The sequence below is a fragment of the Ahaetulla prasina genome, chromosome 6, assembly GCF_028640845.1.
Source record: "Ahaetulla prasina isolate Xishuangbanna chromosome 6, ASM2864084v1, whole genome shotgun sequence".
NCBI classification, from domain to species: domain Eukaryota; kingdom Metazoa; phylum Chordata; class Lepidosauria; order Squamata; family Colubridae; genus Ahaetulla; species Ahaetulla prasina.
Genome location: NC_080544.1, coordinates 8,878,406 through 8,893,659, shown reverse-complemented (window position 1 = coordinate 8,893,659; position 15,254 = coordinate 8,878,406). Strand labels below are relative to the sequence as shown.

The following is a 15,254-nucleotide window of genomic DNA, read 5'->3' as shown; positions in this document are numbered from 1 at the left end:
GGTTAGAACAATCCAATCGGATCAGATGTTAGAGAAATTCTGAGTGTGAATAGATGGAAAAGATCTGAGGGCAACATCTTTCATCCTATTGATCACTGGAGTTAAATTAATTGACGTGATTGGCTGGTTAGGAGATGGAGTGCTCCCACCTTTCTTCCTCGTTCTCTGTGAATCTCTGCTCAGAATTGGTACTTACTGGAAGCAGATGATGAAAAGAATTTTGATATTCCAAATCTCTCCTACATCTCTCCTACAATCTCCAATGCAGCTCTGCATTTGTTGGAAAATGCAGAATAGTCAAACTGACTGTCTTATATTCCTATTGTAACAGTCTTTCTGAATTTGCTGGTGTTTTTTTCCCTCTTATAACTACTTCACACAGCTCTCCATAAGTGACAGCAAGCCATGGCAAATCAACTCCTTAAAGTTTCCAAGAAACCTGTAATGTAGGTGTAGGCAGTCATCAGAATCCACCTGGGAAGGAATAGATTAGCTTGCAAAGTCCCGTGTGTGTGTGTGTATCAGAATTTCATTTTAATTCAATTCAATCCTTTATATTCAGAGTAAAACATGTGTACAATGAGATTGGCTGAGTCTCCCTTCATGCCCCAACACAATACAATTCAGTGAAAGACAAAAAAAGAAAATCCCTAGCCCAGTGAATTCTACTAACAAACGTACTGCACCATGTGAACTTATTGCACATCGCACCGTCCCACAAGCTATGTCATTGTAGAGTTATTTTTCATTCAGGAGTCTGACAGCCCACAGATAAAAACTGTTCTTCAGTCTGTTTTTGTGGCTGCCTATGCTTCTATATCTGTTGTGACTCCAGCCCCCGAACCTGGCCCCATGCCCAAAAGTGACTCCGAGAGTGAGGGGGAAGGGCTGGTAAGGCTTACTTCGGGAACACCGATGCCTTTGGCCCAGCTCCAAGAGCCAGAAGCAGGCCAGTCGGAGGACGTAATGAGGCCGTCATCCCCTGATTCCTCCCTTCCCCAGGCTACGCCTTCAGACCCAGCTGATAATAACAATAATAATCAAGCTTGGATTAACCCACGCTTCAGATGATTAGAGAGGCAGCGTCATCAAAGGGAATGACGCAGGATTGACGCAGTACTCCACGGGGAGCAAAAGATTAGCTAAACCATTGCAAAGAGAGCTGAAGTCTTACTCTGCGAGTCATTTGGTTTGACTTTGGCAAGCATCTGCGATTTCTCTGATAGGACTGATAAGAGTCGTGAATCCACTGGCTGAAGGCCAGCTCATTACTCCGTGGTGGGGAAGGAGACAGAACAATATCTCCTTCCAGATTGTAGGGAGAATAAAAAAGGACTGACCAGGGTGTGAGTCGTCCCTGAGGATTTTCCTCACTCTTCTAAGGCAGCGAGCCCTAGTGATGTCATCTAGTGGTATCAGGGGGCAGGCCACAATGTTTTGTGCTGTGTTCACCACCCTCTGTAATGTCCTTCTATCCGCAGCTGTCAAGCCAGCATACCACACCGTAATGCAATGAGCGAGGACACTTTCTATTTGTCGTGTCCCACTCCTCCTCTGACGGCCGGGTCGGAGAAGTCTGTATCAAGCATGGCCACAAAGCCTCTGCAGCTTTGCCAAATTCCTGTCAGAGTTCTCAGGGCAGGCAGGAGTCCAAGGTGTGACTTCAGCAATCCAGATTAGACTTTGCTTGACTCAAAAAATGCCAGAAAGCAGATCCTTTATATAGGCCATGGGGTGTGGCTCAGCACTTATGCAGGCCTGCCCCTCCCTTCCTTTTGCTGATGTCGCCTCTCCATTCTCCGGAAGCGTGGATCTGTCCACCCTCCAGCTGTCGGCAATTTTAGCTCGTGACTGGCTTCATGCTCACACGCTGTGGGGGGGAGGTTTATTTGCTCAGTTTGTCCGGGCATGGTGCCAGGACTGGGGGCTGGAGGGATGCCAGGCCATTCATCTTGCTCGGTCTGTCCGGGCATGGTGCCAGGACTGGGGGCTGAAGGCATGCCAGGCCATTCGTCTTGCTCGGTCTGTCCGGGCATGGTGCCAGGACTGGGGGCTGGAGGGATGCCAGGCCATTCGTCTTGCTCGGTCTGTCCGGGCATGGTGCCAGGACTGGGGGCTGGAGGCATGCCAGGCCATTCGTCTTGCTCGGTCTGTCCGGGCATGGTGCCAGGACTGGGGGCTGAAGGCATGCCAGGCCATTCGTCTTGCTCGGTCTGTCCGGGCATGGTGCCACGACTGGGGGCTGGAGGGATGCCAGGCCATTCGTCTTGCTCGGTCTGTCCGGGCATGGTGCCAGGACTGGGGGCTGGAGGGATGCCAGGCCATTCGTCTTGCTCGGTCTGTCCGGGCATGGTGCCAGGACTGGGGCTGGAGGGATGCCAGGCCATTCGTCTTGCTCGGTCTGTCCGGGCATGGTGCCAGGACTGGGGGCTGGAGGGATGCCAGGCCATTCATCTTCATTATCAGTCTCTGGCTGAGATAACAGGAGATGAGAGGGGCCCGGCTGCGGAGAGGGGAGCGGCCGAGCCACAACACTATTGTGGACATCAGTTGTTGTGCCACTTTATTTTTTCGCAAGACCCTAAGGAAGTGGAGTCTCCGTTGGGCCTTCGTGGCCACCTGGGTCGTGTTCATTTTCCAGGTGAGGTCTTCTCCGAGATAGACTCCCAGGAATTGAAAGGAGGAAACTCTCCACACAGCCCCCCTTGATGTAAAGTGGGGCAGGTTCCTCTCTCTTCTTCTGGAAGTCCAACACCATCTCCTTGGTCTTGCTGATGTTCAGGTGCAGGTTGTTTTGTAAGCACCATGTGGATAGTTTTTTGCCTCCTCAGGGTGCCGTCAGTCAAACAATGTCGACTGGCGATCCCCAGGGGGAGGGTCTTCTCTGTGGGAGCACCTGCCCTCTGGAATGAGCTGCCTCCATACAACAACTCCCTGGACCTTCCGTCGCGAGTTGAAGACATTTTTGTTTTACCACGCAGGGCTGGCTTAAAGTAATAGTAATTTTAATAGGGGTTTTATAGTTTTATTATTGTTTTTAATTATTATTGTTTTTAATTTTTATTTCGGCCTATTGAATTAGATTTTTAACAGGTTTTTTAATTCTGTGCTATGCGTATAATTGTGTTTTATCTGGCTGTAAACCACCCTGAGTCCTTCGGGAGAAGGGCAGTATAGAAATTAACTTAAACTTAAACTTTGAACCTCCCCCATATGCAGTTTCATCTCCACCCGTAATAAGGCCCAAGGTGGTATCATCTGTGAACTTAATCACAGTGGATGGGTCAAACAATACACAATCATGTGTACAGTCCCCAGGTAGGGACTGAGCACACAGCCCTGTGGGGAGCCGGTGCTAAGGTTCAGGGAGATGGATATGACAGACCCAACCCTCACTGTTTGTGGCCGGTCCCTCAGAAAGTCTTTGATCCAGTCGCAGATGAAAGAGGGAAAATCCAAGTCAGTCAGCTTTTTGATAAGGATGCTCGGCAGAATGGTATTGAAGGCCGAGCTATAATCAATGAAAAACATCTTGACATAGTTTCCGGGTTTCTCCAGATGGGTCGCTAATGTGTGCCATTGTGCACACACAAAACTGGCCATAAAGGTTATCTTCTATCTTATTTGGTTTTCTCCGTGGTAGTTCCTTGATGATGATGATGATGAAAAAGAAGAAGAAGAAGAAGAAGAAGAAGAAGGAGAAGGAGAAGGAGAAGGAGAAGGAGAAGGAGAAGGAGAAGGAGAAGGAGAAGGAGAAGGAGAAGGAGAAGGAGAAGGAGAAGGAGAAGAATTTAATTTCTATACCGCCCTTCTCCCGAAGGACTCAGGGCGGTTTCCAGCCAGGTAAAAACACAATAAAACATACAATATACAGTTAAAAACCCATTAAAAAACCTATTCAATTCGGCCCATTAGTTAAAATACACACTAAAACCATAAAAAACCCAATTAAAATTACTAATAGTTTTATGCCAGCCCTGCGCAGAAGAATAAGTATGTCTTCAGCTCGCGGTGAAAGGTCCGGAGGTCAAGAAGCTGTCGAAGTCCTGGGGGAAACTCATTCCAGAGGGTAGGTGCCCCCACAGAGAAGGCCCTCCCCCTGGGGATCGCCAGCCGACATTGTTTGGCTGACGGCACCCTGAGGAGGCCCTCCCTGTGGGAGCGCACAGGTCGATGGGAGGCAAACGGTGGCAGCAGGCGGTCCCGAAATAACCCGGTCCTGAGCCATTAAGCTGTTGTTTGCAGCCTGATTGTTTGCCTGGCGTTAATCCCATCGAGCACTGAAGATGCTAGTAAAGGTGGCATCCCACTGAAGATTTTCCAGCTTATGGAACATTTCAGGCAGGACTATTTTGGTTTCGTGTTTTCCGTTTTGTGCACCTCTCTAATGGGTGCCCTCTGCACCAGATTTTGAACATGACTAATTTCTATTAAGTAGCACGGTCAGGGAAGACAACAACAAAAACAGCAATAACAATAAAAGATAGCATTTGGTGGATAGGCACCACCTCTAGGAAACAGAGAATTTACTGCATGCCTTTTCTGTCACTATCAAAACCACGGGAAAGGTATGGTGGATTATGCAGAATATTTTGAAAAAGAAGATTAAGTTTATTCCGCAGTTTTTCATATTAGGAATAATTATGGATTGTACAGCTATAGAGACTAAATTGATCTTGAATTTAATAACAGCCGCAAGACTCTTGATTGCTCAATATTTGTTGTTACTTGTCCTCCCTCCTCTCCTCAGCTGGGCCCCTCCCGTCTCCAACCGGGCCTTTTATCAGACTCCGAGTCTGATAATGAAGGTGAATGGCCTGTCATGACTCCAACCCCCGGCCCTGGCCCCATGCCTGGAGAGGATTCAAGGAGTGAAAGGACAAGCCCAATAAACCTCACTCATACAGTGTGTGTTCCTTTGGCTCAGCCTTCAGAGCAGGAAGCCAGCCAGGTGCTGGAATTACCCGGGTGGGCCTACTCCCTCTGACCCCTCCCTTTCCCAGACGCTGACAGCAGGTCCAGCTGAAGACAATTCAGGGTAGGTGGACCCTCGCTTCCGGAGATCTGAGAGGAGACGCCAGCAGAAGGAAGGGTGGGGCAGGCCTGGATAAATGCTGAGTCATGGAGCCACACCCCACAGCCTATATAAAGGACCTGCTTTTTGCATTCCAACCTTGAGTCAAGCAAAGTCTTATCTAGTTTGCTGATATCGGACTCTATCACTGAAGTCACAACTTGGACTCCTGCCTGCCCTGGTAAACCTCGAAGGCACTTGGCAAGCTGCAGAGGCTTCGTTGCCAAGTTTGTTATGGACTTCCTTGACTCGTTTGTCGGAGTGGGGTGGGACACAACAATATTGGAAGAAAGAATAATTACCTACAATTGAAGAATGGACACTTAAAATATCAAATTTGGCAGAAATGGCAAAAAATTTTGCTTACTTGAAAGACTATACACAAGAAAAATATATTTCAGAATGGAAAATGTGGATTGACTATATTCAAAATAAGTATCAGATAAAAAAATATCGAATAGCATATGAGTAAATTTAGGAATTGTTTTGTATTAGATATATTTAAAGGAGAGGGGAATTGAGAGTGTGATGATGGGTGGAGTGACTAGAGATTATAATTTAAGATTTATTTTGGATTATGATTGTTAGTTTTGATACCCCGCATTTTGTTCTGGGAAGTCTTGGGGAGGGGAGGGTAATAAAGGGGGGGACGAGGGTAGAAAATGGACTGATTGGGGTTTTTTTTCATAAAAAAGTTTTATTTTTACAATCATATCAAACAGCTCATCCAATGTACAATTAGTCAGGCCTGCCCAGTCACCACCCCCCTTTTTAACACTCTTCCCTCTTCTACCTTCTTCTACTTTCCAGGCCTTCCTCTCCTTCTCTTATCTACATCCTCTCCTCCCTCCACCCTACACCTTCCTTCTCCCTCTTCTTCCCTCTTCCTTCCTCTTCTCCTCTTTCCTACCTCCTACTCTCTCCTCTTTTCTCCCTCCCCGCCATTCTAAAATGGTAACTGGGCAGACCCGACCCTACATTAATTATATTTATACATCTTCAATAATCCCTGTACATTAACCATCACTCCATCTCTACCCTCAACCCCCAATTCCCTCCCCTTACCCCCACCCCCATCCCGACTTCCCAGAACAAAATGCAGGGTATCAAAACTAATAATCATAATCCAAAATAAATCCTAAATTATAATCTCTAGTCACTCCACACATAATCACACTCTCAATTCCCCTCTCCTTCAGAAATATATCTAATACAAAATATTTCCTAAATTTACTCATATGCTATTCGATATTTTTTTTATCTGATACTTATTTTGAATATAATCAATCCACATTTTCCATTCTAAAATATATTTTTCTTGTGTATAGTCTTTCAAGTAAGCAGAAATTTTTGCCATTTCTGCCAGATTTGATACTTTGAGTGTCCATTCTTCAATTGTAGATAATTCTTCTTTCTTCCAATATTGAGCAATCAAAAGTCTTGCGGCTGTTATTAAGTTCAAAATCAATTTAGTCTCTATAGCTGTACAATCCATAATTATTCCTAGTAGAAAGAACTTTAATCATCCCTGTACATTAACCATCAATCCATTTTCTAGTTCTTTCTACTAGAAAATGGATTGATGGTTAATGTACAGGGATGATTAAAGATGTATAATTAATGTAAGGTCGGGGCTGCTCGGCTACCATTTCAGAATGGTGGGAAGGGAGAAAGGAGAAAAGAGAAGGAGGTAGGAAAGAGAAGAGGAGGAAGAGGGGATAAGGAGGAAGAAGGGGAAAGAGGAAAGGAAGAAAGTGGGCTAGAAGAGGGAGAAGAAAGGAGTAGGGGGAGGGAGGAGAGGATGTAGATAAGAGAAGGGGAGGAAAGTTGTGGAAAGTAGAAGAAGGTAGAGAAGGGAAGAGAGTCAAAGGAAGGGGATGGTGACTGGGCAGGCCCAATTAATTGTATATAACTGTACATTAAATATGTTATTGGACATGAATGTAAAAATAAAACTTTTTTATAAAAAAAAACCACAGGAAAGGTCTATCCTCAATGTGACTGTCTTTGAGGAAGAGACTCAGAAAGATATTAAACCAGCCCAGCCCAGGAATATATACCCTCCTTGCTTTCACTCAAAACAAAATATTGTTTTGTCCAATTATTCATATGGCCAACAGCTGAGTTTGGTAGAGCTGGTGGGCTGGTTGCCCCACCAAGAGAACATAACATCAAAAAGCTGGAAGGGACCTCACAGGATGTCTAGTCTAGTCCTCTGCTCAATGCAGGCGACTTTATACCATCTCAGTCAAATGGTTGTCCGGTCTATTTTTGAAAACTTGCAGTGATGGAGCACTCACCACTCTAGGAGGCAAGTTGTTTCATTGATTAATTGATTTCACTGCCATGAAGTTCCTCCTTATTTCCAGGTTGGATGTCTCTCTGATGATTTGGAGACTCATTCTCCAAAGCAGAGAGAATTTGGAGAACGAGTCTTCTTTGTGACAGCCCCTCAAGGACTAGAAGACATTTCTCATGTCCCCCTTAATCCTTCTCTTTGTTGAGGTAGACCTACCTACTATAGTTCTGTCAACTCTACATCATATGATTTAGGCTCCAGATCCTTTATCATCTTTGTAGAAGAGGATAGTGGCTTGTATGGTTAAACGCTGGGTTGGAGGGTCACCAAGCCTGTGTTCGAGACCTGAGTGCTGCTGTGGGGTAGGGTGAGCTCCTGTCCTTCACTCCTTTGCGGGACATGAAAAAAGTCCCCAACTGGGCGTTCCCTGGCCAATGGTGATGTCATCGGCTAATCCTTTCAACCTGGAAGGACCACTGACACAAGTGCAACGTGATCGTCTTTTTCTTCTCTGCACGCTAAGTTCTCAGCATCTTTTTTGCATTGTGCTGACAATGAAACATTAACTGGGTTTCCTAAAAACACAGAAGGGTTGGAAGGGACCTGGGAAGTCTTCAAAATGAGATCGTTTTCCACCCGCTTTTTTGTTTGTTTGTTTGTTTGGTGTTCTGTATTGGATTATGGTAAATAGACACTGGCAAATGGACATTTTCAGAAATTTGAGTTGACAGAAGAGCTCTGTCAAGGGGCCAATGGCTGAAAACCAATATGTCATTCCCAGCCTAATTGCCCCAGAAACGGAGATGCTCAGAATACTCTTGTGATTCAGTACTGAAAGCTCTCAAGACTCCTAATTCTGGTTTCCACCATGCAGCATGAAATGACGGCTGTCCCTAATTCCCCCCAAAATGAAACATTTTTCGCCAGTCCACATGTCAGAAAGTGTCTTCTCTGGCCAGGGCCATTCAGCAAACACAACTCAGAATGGTTTGTATCCAGTGGGAAAACATCTGACGCATTGCAAGAGCAACTTTTTCTCCTCACCTTGGCAACGTTTTCACTTCATTAGTCCACAAAAAAAGGGCTGTAAATTCTCAGAGGAGCATGTGCTTTAAAACCAACTTTACACAAAAGAAGTAGCACTCAGTGTTCCTAGCAGAGAAAAGATCTATTTTAGGTGGGAGAATTGCATAAACAGGGTATAAATTAAAAATAAATAAATTAAAAATGGCCATTGGGGAACATGGACTTGCTTAACAACCACAGTGTTCGCTTAATGACCACAAGGTTCACTTAACGACCCTGGTGTTTGCCTAATTCAGGGATCTGCAACCTTAAACACTCCTGGTGAAGAGCACCAGGAGGCTCCAGCTAGTCCAGAATGCGGCTGCGCGGGTGATAGAGGATATAAAACCTATCCTGCGCGGCCTGCACTGGCTGCCAGTAGCCTTCTGGGTGCAATTCAAGGTGTTTGTTACCACCTTCAATGTGCTCCATGGCTTAGGACCGGGTTACCTACGAGACCACCTTCTGCCACCAATAGCTTCCCAATGACCTGTGTGCTCCCACAGGGTGGGCCTGCTCAGGGTGCCGTCGACCAAACAATGTCGGTTGGCGGCCCCCAGGGGGAGGGCCTTCTCTGTGGCAGCACCGGCCCTTTGGAATGAGCTGCCTCCAGGGTTACGCCAACTCCCCGACCTCCAGACCTTCAAACGTGAACTTAAGACTTTATTATTTCATCGTGTGGGACTGGCCTAAGTGTAATTTTAATTGCAATTTTAAATGGGTTTTATGTTGGTCTATGACCGTTTTAGTTGATTCGGCCTATTAAATATTTGTTTTTAATTCTGTTTTAAACTTGCTATTTGTATTTTGTGTTTTAAATATGGCTGTAAACCGCCCTGAGTCCTTCAGGAGAAGGGCGGTATAGAAATTAAATTATAAATAAATAAATAAATAAATAAAGAGCCATTTTTCTATTTTCTTTTAAGCAGGTCTCTCTCTCTCATCTTTTCTAGCAGAGAAAAGATCTATTTTAGACAAGAGAATTGTTTAAACAGTGCATTTTTATGGAACTGAATAGCTTTAAAAATATATAAAATTATATCAATTCAAGCTTCGTACGGTGTCAGATTACGAAAGCTGCATTCCTGAAAAACCAGCCACAATGAAAAGTTGTAAAATTCAAGCCACGTTAAGCACTTTGGCACCCTCATCATTTTCAAAGGACACTCAAAACATGCATTTTTGTAGTGGTGTGCAAATACTCAACATGGAGACTTACACAAAAATAGAACACAGAATAACAGAGTTGGAAGGGACCTCGGAGTCTTCTAGTCCAACCCCCTGCAGGAGACCCTTTTCAGATACCATTTCAGATAAATGGTTGTCCACTTTTTTTGAAAGCCTCCAGTGATGGAACGCCCACAGCTTCCGAAGGCAAGCCGTTCCATTGGTTAATTGCTGTCACTATTAAGAAATCTCTCCTTAGTTCTAGGTTGCTTCTCTCCTTGATTAGTTTCTATCCATTGCTTCTTCTCTTGCCTTCAGGTGCTTTGGTAAATAAGTTGGCCTCTTCCTTGTGGCAGTTTTTCAAGTATTGAGACACTGCTATCATGTCCCCCACGGTCCTTCTTTTTACTAGACTACATGCCCAGTTCCTCCAATCTTTCTTTGTATGTTTCATGCATTCTCTTCTCACTGTTGCCTTGAATTACTACTAAGGTTGTAATGACAAGCAGGATCACCCTTTGCTGAATTGGAGAAACCAGGATGTTAGATGCAAAATATGTTATCACAAATTTTGGGATGAATGTACAAACAGTTCTGGTGTTGATGCGAGAGGGATGTTTGTACTTTTCATTAGACTACACATATCCAATTCCTGCAACCGTTCTTCATATGTTTTAGCTTCCAGACCCCTCATCATCCTGGTTGCTCTTCTCTGCACTCTTTCCAGAGTCTCAACATCTTTTTTATATTGTGGGGACCACAACAGGATGCAGTACTCTAGGTGTGGTCTTACTAAGGCTTTGTAAAACCTTATAGTTGATTTGACCACCAGATAAAAGGTAAAGGTAAAGGTTCCCCTCACACATACCTGCTAGTTGTTGCCGACTCTAGGGGGCGGTGCTCATCTCTGTTTCAAAGCCGAAGAACCAGCACTGTCCAAAGACGTCTCCGTGGTCATATGGCCGGCATGACTCAACGCCAAAGGCGCATGGAACGCTGTTCCCTTCTCACCAAAGGTGGTTCCTATTTTTCTACTTGCATTTTTTACGTACTTTCGAAACTGCTAGGTTGGCAGAAGCTGGGACAAGTAATGGGAGCTCACCCTGTTATGTGGCACTAGGGATTCGAACCGCTGAGCTGCCAACCTTTCGACCGACAAGCTCAACGTCCTAGCTCCTGAGCCACCCCGTCCCTATATATATATGACCATCAGATACTGCAGTATTAAATATATATGGTGGTCAAATCAAATTGTTGAATCGAATGCCTCCAAATCAAGACCAGATCTAGACTTAAAAGACGACATCTAATAATAAATGTAACTCAGTTTTCTAAACTGAATTAGAAACCTGAACCAATCTGAAGACTTCAGTCCAACTGTAGCTAATCAGCTTTAATGCTTAGACATTTTCTTAAAGTATTCAAAGTGTTTCATGTCCAGTGTAATCCTCTAAAAGCCCATATGGAAATAGGTCTAGTTAATAAGACTTTCTCCCAAGTAAGTGTACATAGGATTATACTCCTTTGGCTAAATGATGTACCGTGAAATTATTCTAATAATCCCTGAAATACATAATTGACTAGATTGTCCAAAAGCTGTATTTTAGAGGAATATAAACTGAAAATACTGAAGAGCCCTCTAAAGCCAGGGGTCTCCAACCTTGGCAACTTTAAGACTTGTGGACTTCAACTCCCAGAGTTCAATTCTGGGAATTGAAGTCCACAAGTCTTAAAAGTTGCCAAGGTTGGAGATCCCTGCTCTAAAGTGTACAGGCTCTGGTCATCAATGCCCATGACAATCACAGATTAGTTCCCTGGGAAAAAATCGTGCACGTTCCATAAGACTAACACTCAACTGTATTCTTCACATTTTCAGAAAGCAAAACTTTTGTCTGGTATGTGCCCAGATCATTGTCTTCTAAGTTAGATCTGTCCTTCATCTTGAACCTGCAAGTCCTCAAATTTCCAACCTGCAGGCTTTGACCATTATTAGAAGATGCCCTGTTGTTGAGCTACAAGCCCCACTGGGCTATCTTCTCCAAAGTTAGAATAGAATAGAATAGAATAGAATAGAATAGAATAGAATAGAATAGAATAGAATAGAATAGAATAGAATAGAATAGAATTTTGTTTTTGCCAAGTGTGATTGGACACACAAGGAATTTGTCTTGGTGCATACGCTCTCAGTGTACATAAAAGAAATAGAATAGAATAGAATAGAATAGAATAGAATAGAATAGAATAGAATAGAATAGAATAGAATAGAATAGAATTTTGTATTGGCCAAGTGTGAGTGGACACACAAGGAATTTGTCTTGGTGCATACGCTCTCAGTGTACATAAAAGAAATAGAATAGAATAGAATAGAATAGAATAGAATAGAATAGAATAGAATAGAATAGAATAGAATAGAATAGAATAGAATTCTTTATTGGCCAAGTGTGATTGGACACACAAGGAATTTGTCTTAGTGCATATGCTCTCATTCTATTCTATTCTATTCTATTCCATTCCATTCTATTCTATTCTATTCTATTCTAAATAGGAGATTAAACAAGCCGTTGAAGACATCATGCATGGTTTATGTGTTCCAAACTCCAAAGATGTGTTGTAGACCCTTTCTTCAGGTGGAGCTATTGTCCAATAAGTTTAAGTATTCCAACTGTCCACAGAAGAAAAGTGGATTATACATAAGGAATTCCGTGTTGTTTTCTCCTGTCAACGCATTTGAATGTTTAAATGCCTTCAATTCTTCCTTAATATTAAGGAAAACCAGTTTTAAATGCTACCATAGAGAGGGAGGGAAATAGAACATATTTTAGATTTATGTGTGACTTTTTTTTTTGAACTATACTTCATCAAATTTAGCAATGAGGGTCAGCAAATGTGATTTTGTATCACGTGTAACCACTTCCTGCAATGCTTGCAGAACAACACATTCTCTTTTCCAAACCTCTATAAATAACAAGACCAATTTTACAAAAGTCTAAAATAAAGAAATGACATTAGAATCCAGTCTCGACACCAGAGAATGAAAAGAAGAGCATTTGTTTGTTTGTTTTTATAAATCCACTTAGGTAAAGATTTTCAATCTGATGAGAGTTCCTTTTGAATCAAAGCCAGTGTCCTCTCCAGATCTCGTAGATTCTCAAATGGATTCATTAGATCTGTTCCACAGGAGGAAAAAGCCCATGAGGTCCAACCAAAGGGTTAAGGAAGAGCAGGAATCCTTCGTCCCACCCATCCATACAACTCTACAAACATGGCTTCCATGTAAAAACTCATTTGTCAACATGCACAACATTCCCTGAACGTGTTTTCAATATCGGCATAATCTTACAGCCTTCCTCTCCCATCTCCCCACCCTTAAGATATAATTATTTGGCATCGTGTGACTTCTTTTTTTTTTCCTAGGCACTGATCAACATTTGGAATGTAACATTCTAACTTCAAAATATTGTAAAGAAAAAGGAAGGAGGAAAAAAGAAAATAGAGACAGTGGTTCTGATACGGACATCAGTAAAAGGAGGTTGATGTTGCACGCCCTGGTCTTCACCCAGCAGCACGCAGAGGAAGGCTGGAGGTGAATGTGTCTCCTTCAAACAAAACAATGTTGAAAAACAATTCACAAAAATTAGAGCAGGAGGCCATCCAGTATTTTAACCAAAGACATATAGTGGTTTTAACTTCTAGATGAATTCAATGTTTTCTAAGCCTCCGGCTTCCTTTCGTTTCCCTTTACAATCGTGGTACAAAGAATGAAGATCAATTGGTCTTTGTGGATAGTTTTTATCTTGGGAAATAAAAGCCGGACTTCACTGCATCAATATCAGAAATCAGCGTCTTAGCCAGGAAAATCCCAAATATCTAATGAAAAATGGGTGGGGGGAGAGAGAGAAAGAGAAGTCCAATTTAGAGTAGATAACTGATTTCACAGATTTCCCCAAATAACAACAGAAACCAATATTATCTTGTTGGCTCTTTCATGTCCACAAGGCACAAATGACCAGGCAAAGACCTAGTTCTCTGGAGAAGGCTCTGATGCTTGGAAAGGTGGGAGGAGGAGGAAGAAGAGGAGGAGGAGGAGGAGGAGGAGGAGGAGGAGGAGGAGGAAGAAGAAGAAGGGGAAGGAGAAGGAGAAAGAGAAGGAGAAGAAGAAGGGGAAGGGGAAGGAGAAGGAAAAGGAGAAGGAGAAGAAAGAGGAGGAGGGGGAGGAGGAGAAAGAGGGGGAGGGGGAGGAGGAGGAGGAGAAGAGGAAGGGGAAGGAGAAGGAGGAGGAGAGGAAGGGGAAGGAGGAAGGAAGGGGAAGGGGAAGGGGAAGGGGAAGGGGAAGGGGAAGGGGAAGAGGAAGGGGAAGGGGAAGGGGAAGGAGAAGGAAAAGGAGAAGGAGAAGAAGAGGAGGAGGAGGAGGAGGAGGAGGAGGAGGAGGAGGAGGAGGAGGAGGAGGAGGAGAAGAAGAAGGGGAAGAGGAAGGGGAAGGAGAAGGAGAAGAAGGAAGGGGAAGGGGAAGGGGAAGGAAGGGGAAGGAAGGAAAAGGAGAAGAAGAGGAGGAGGAGGAGGAGGAAGAAGAAGAAGAAGAAGAAGAAGAAGAAGAAGAAGAAGAAGAAGAAGAAGAAGAAGAAGAAGAAGAGGAGAAGGAGGAAAAGGAAGAGGAAGAAGAAGAAGAAGAAGAAGAAGAAGAAGAAGAAGAAGAAGAAGAAGAAGAGGAAGAGGAAGGAGGGGAAGGGGAAGAGGAAAGAGGGGAAGGGGAAGGGGAAGGAGAAAGAGAAGGAAAAGAAGGGGAAGGGGAAGGAGAAGGAGAAAGAGAAAGAGAAGGAGGAGGAGGAGGAGGAGGAGGAGGAGGAGGAGGAGGAGGAGGAGGAGCAGCAGCAGCAGCAGCAGCAGCAGCAGCAACAACAGGGTGGATGGACTGAATTTCAGTGGTGATGGGTGCACCACAGAAGATTTGAAGGATCAAGCTAGGGGCAGAACAGGGGTCTAGGACCAGCACTGGTCCATGGCCTGCCAGAAACAAGCACAGGGCCATCCTCTCTCCACACAACTGGTCTCTGGTGCCCAAAGGTTTGGTGGCCGCTATGTAAAAAATCTGTCTATGTGGTTGCTAAGTCAACACACACCTGATGGCACATAATCGATATTTCATGTTGTTTCAGGCAGTGGCGGTATTCACATTTTTTACTACCGGTTCTGTGGGTGTGGCTTGTTTGGTGGGCGTGGCTTGGTGGTCATGACTGGGTGGGCGTGTCTAGGTGGTCACTATCCTAGTTCCCCCTACGAGGATTCCTGCATCCGGATCTTTTGTAATCCTCCCAAGGGTCAAAGGAAACTAGATTCCATACAGCTCTGAACCCTTAAGGCAAACCAAATGCAAGTGGTCCTCGCTTAATGGCCGGTTGCTTAGCAAGTGTTCAAATTTATGACTAACCTCCCCAGAGCTCCTTGACCTGTTTTTGGAGTTTTGACAGCCATGCACAAACACACACAGAGAGACACACACACATTTATGACCAGTTACAACATCCCACAAAGTCATGTGACTGAGGTCATGTGTTGTCTTAATGACCACAAGGTTCACTTAACGACCATGGTGTTTGCCTAACTCAGGGGTCTACAACCTTAAACACTCAGCCATTTTTCTATTTTCTTTTA

General features: G+C 44.1%; 1 protein-coding gene across 2 annotated transcripts in view; it reads right to left on the bottom strand.

Annotated features, from left to right (window-relative positions):
- Window positions 1–12,635: 12,635 nt before the first annotated feature.
- TSPAN14 (tetraspanin 14) overlaps window positions 12,636–15,254 on the bottom strand; it is an 89,929-nt gene continuing 87,310 nt past the window's right edge. For both annotated transcript variants that reach the window (XM_058188859.1, XM_058188858.1), the window contains one exon: window positions 12,636–13,472. In XM_058188859.1, coding sequence (XP_058044842.1) covers window positions 13,395–13,472 — 78 coding nt within the window. In that variant the 3' untranslated portion in view covers window positions 12,636–13,394. The remainder of the gene's footprint in view (window positions 13,473–15,254) is intronic.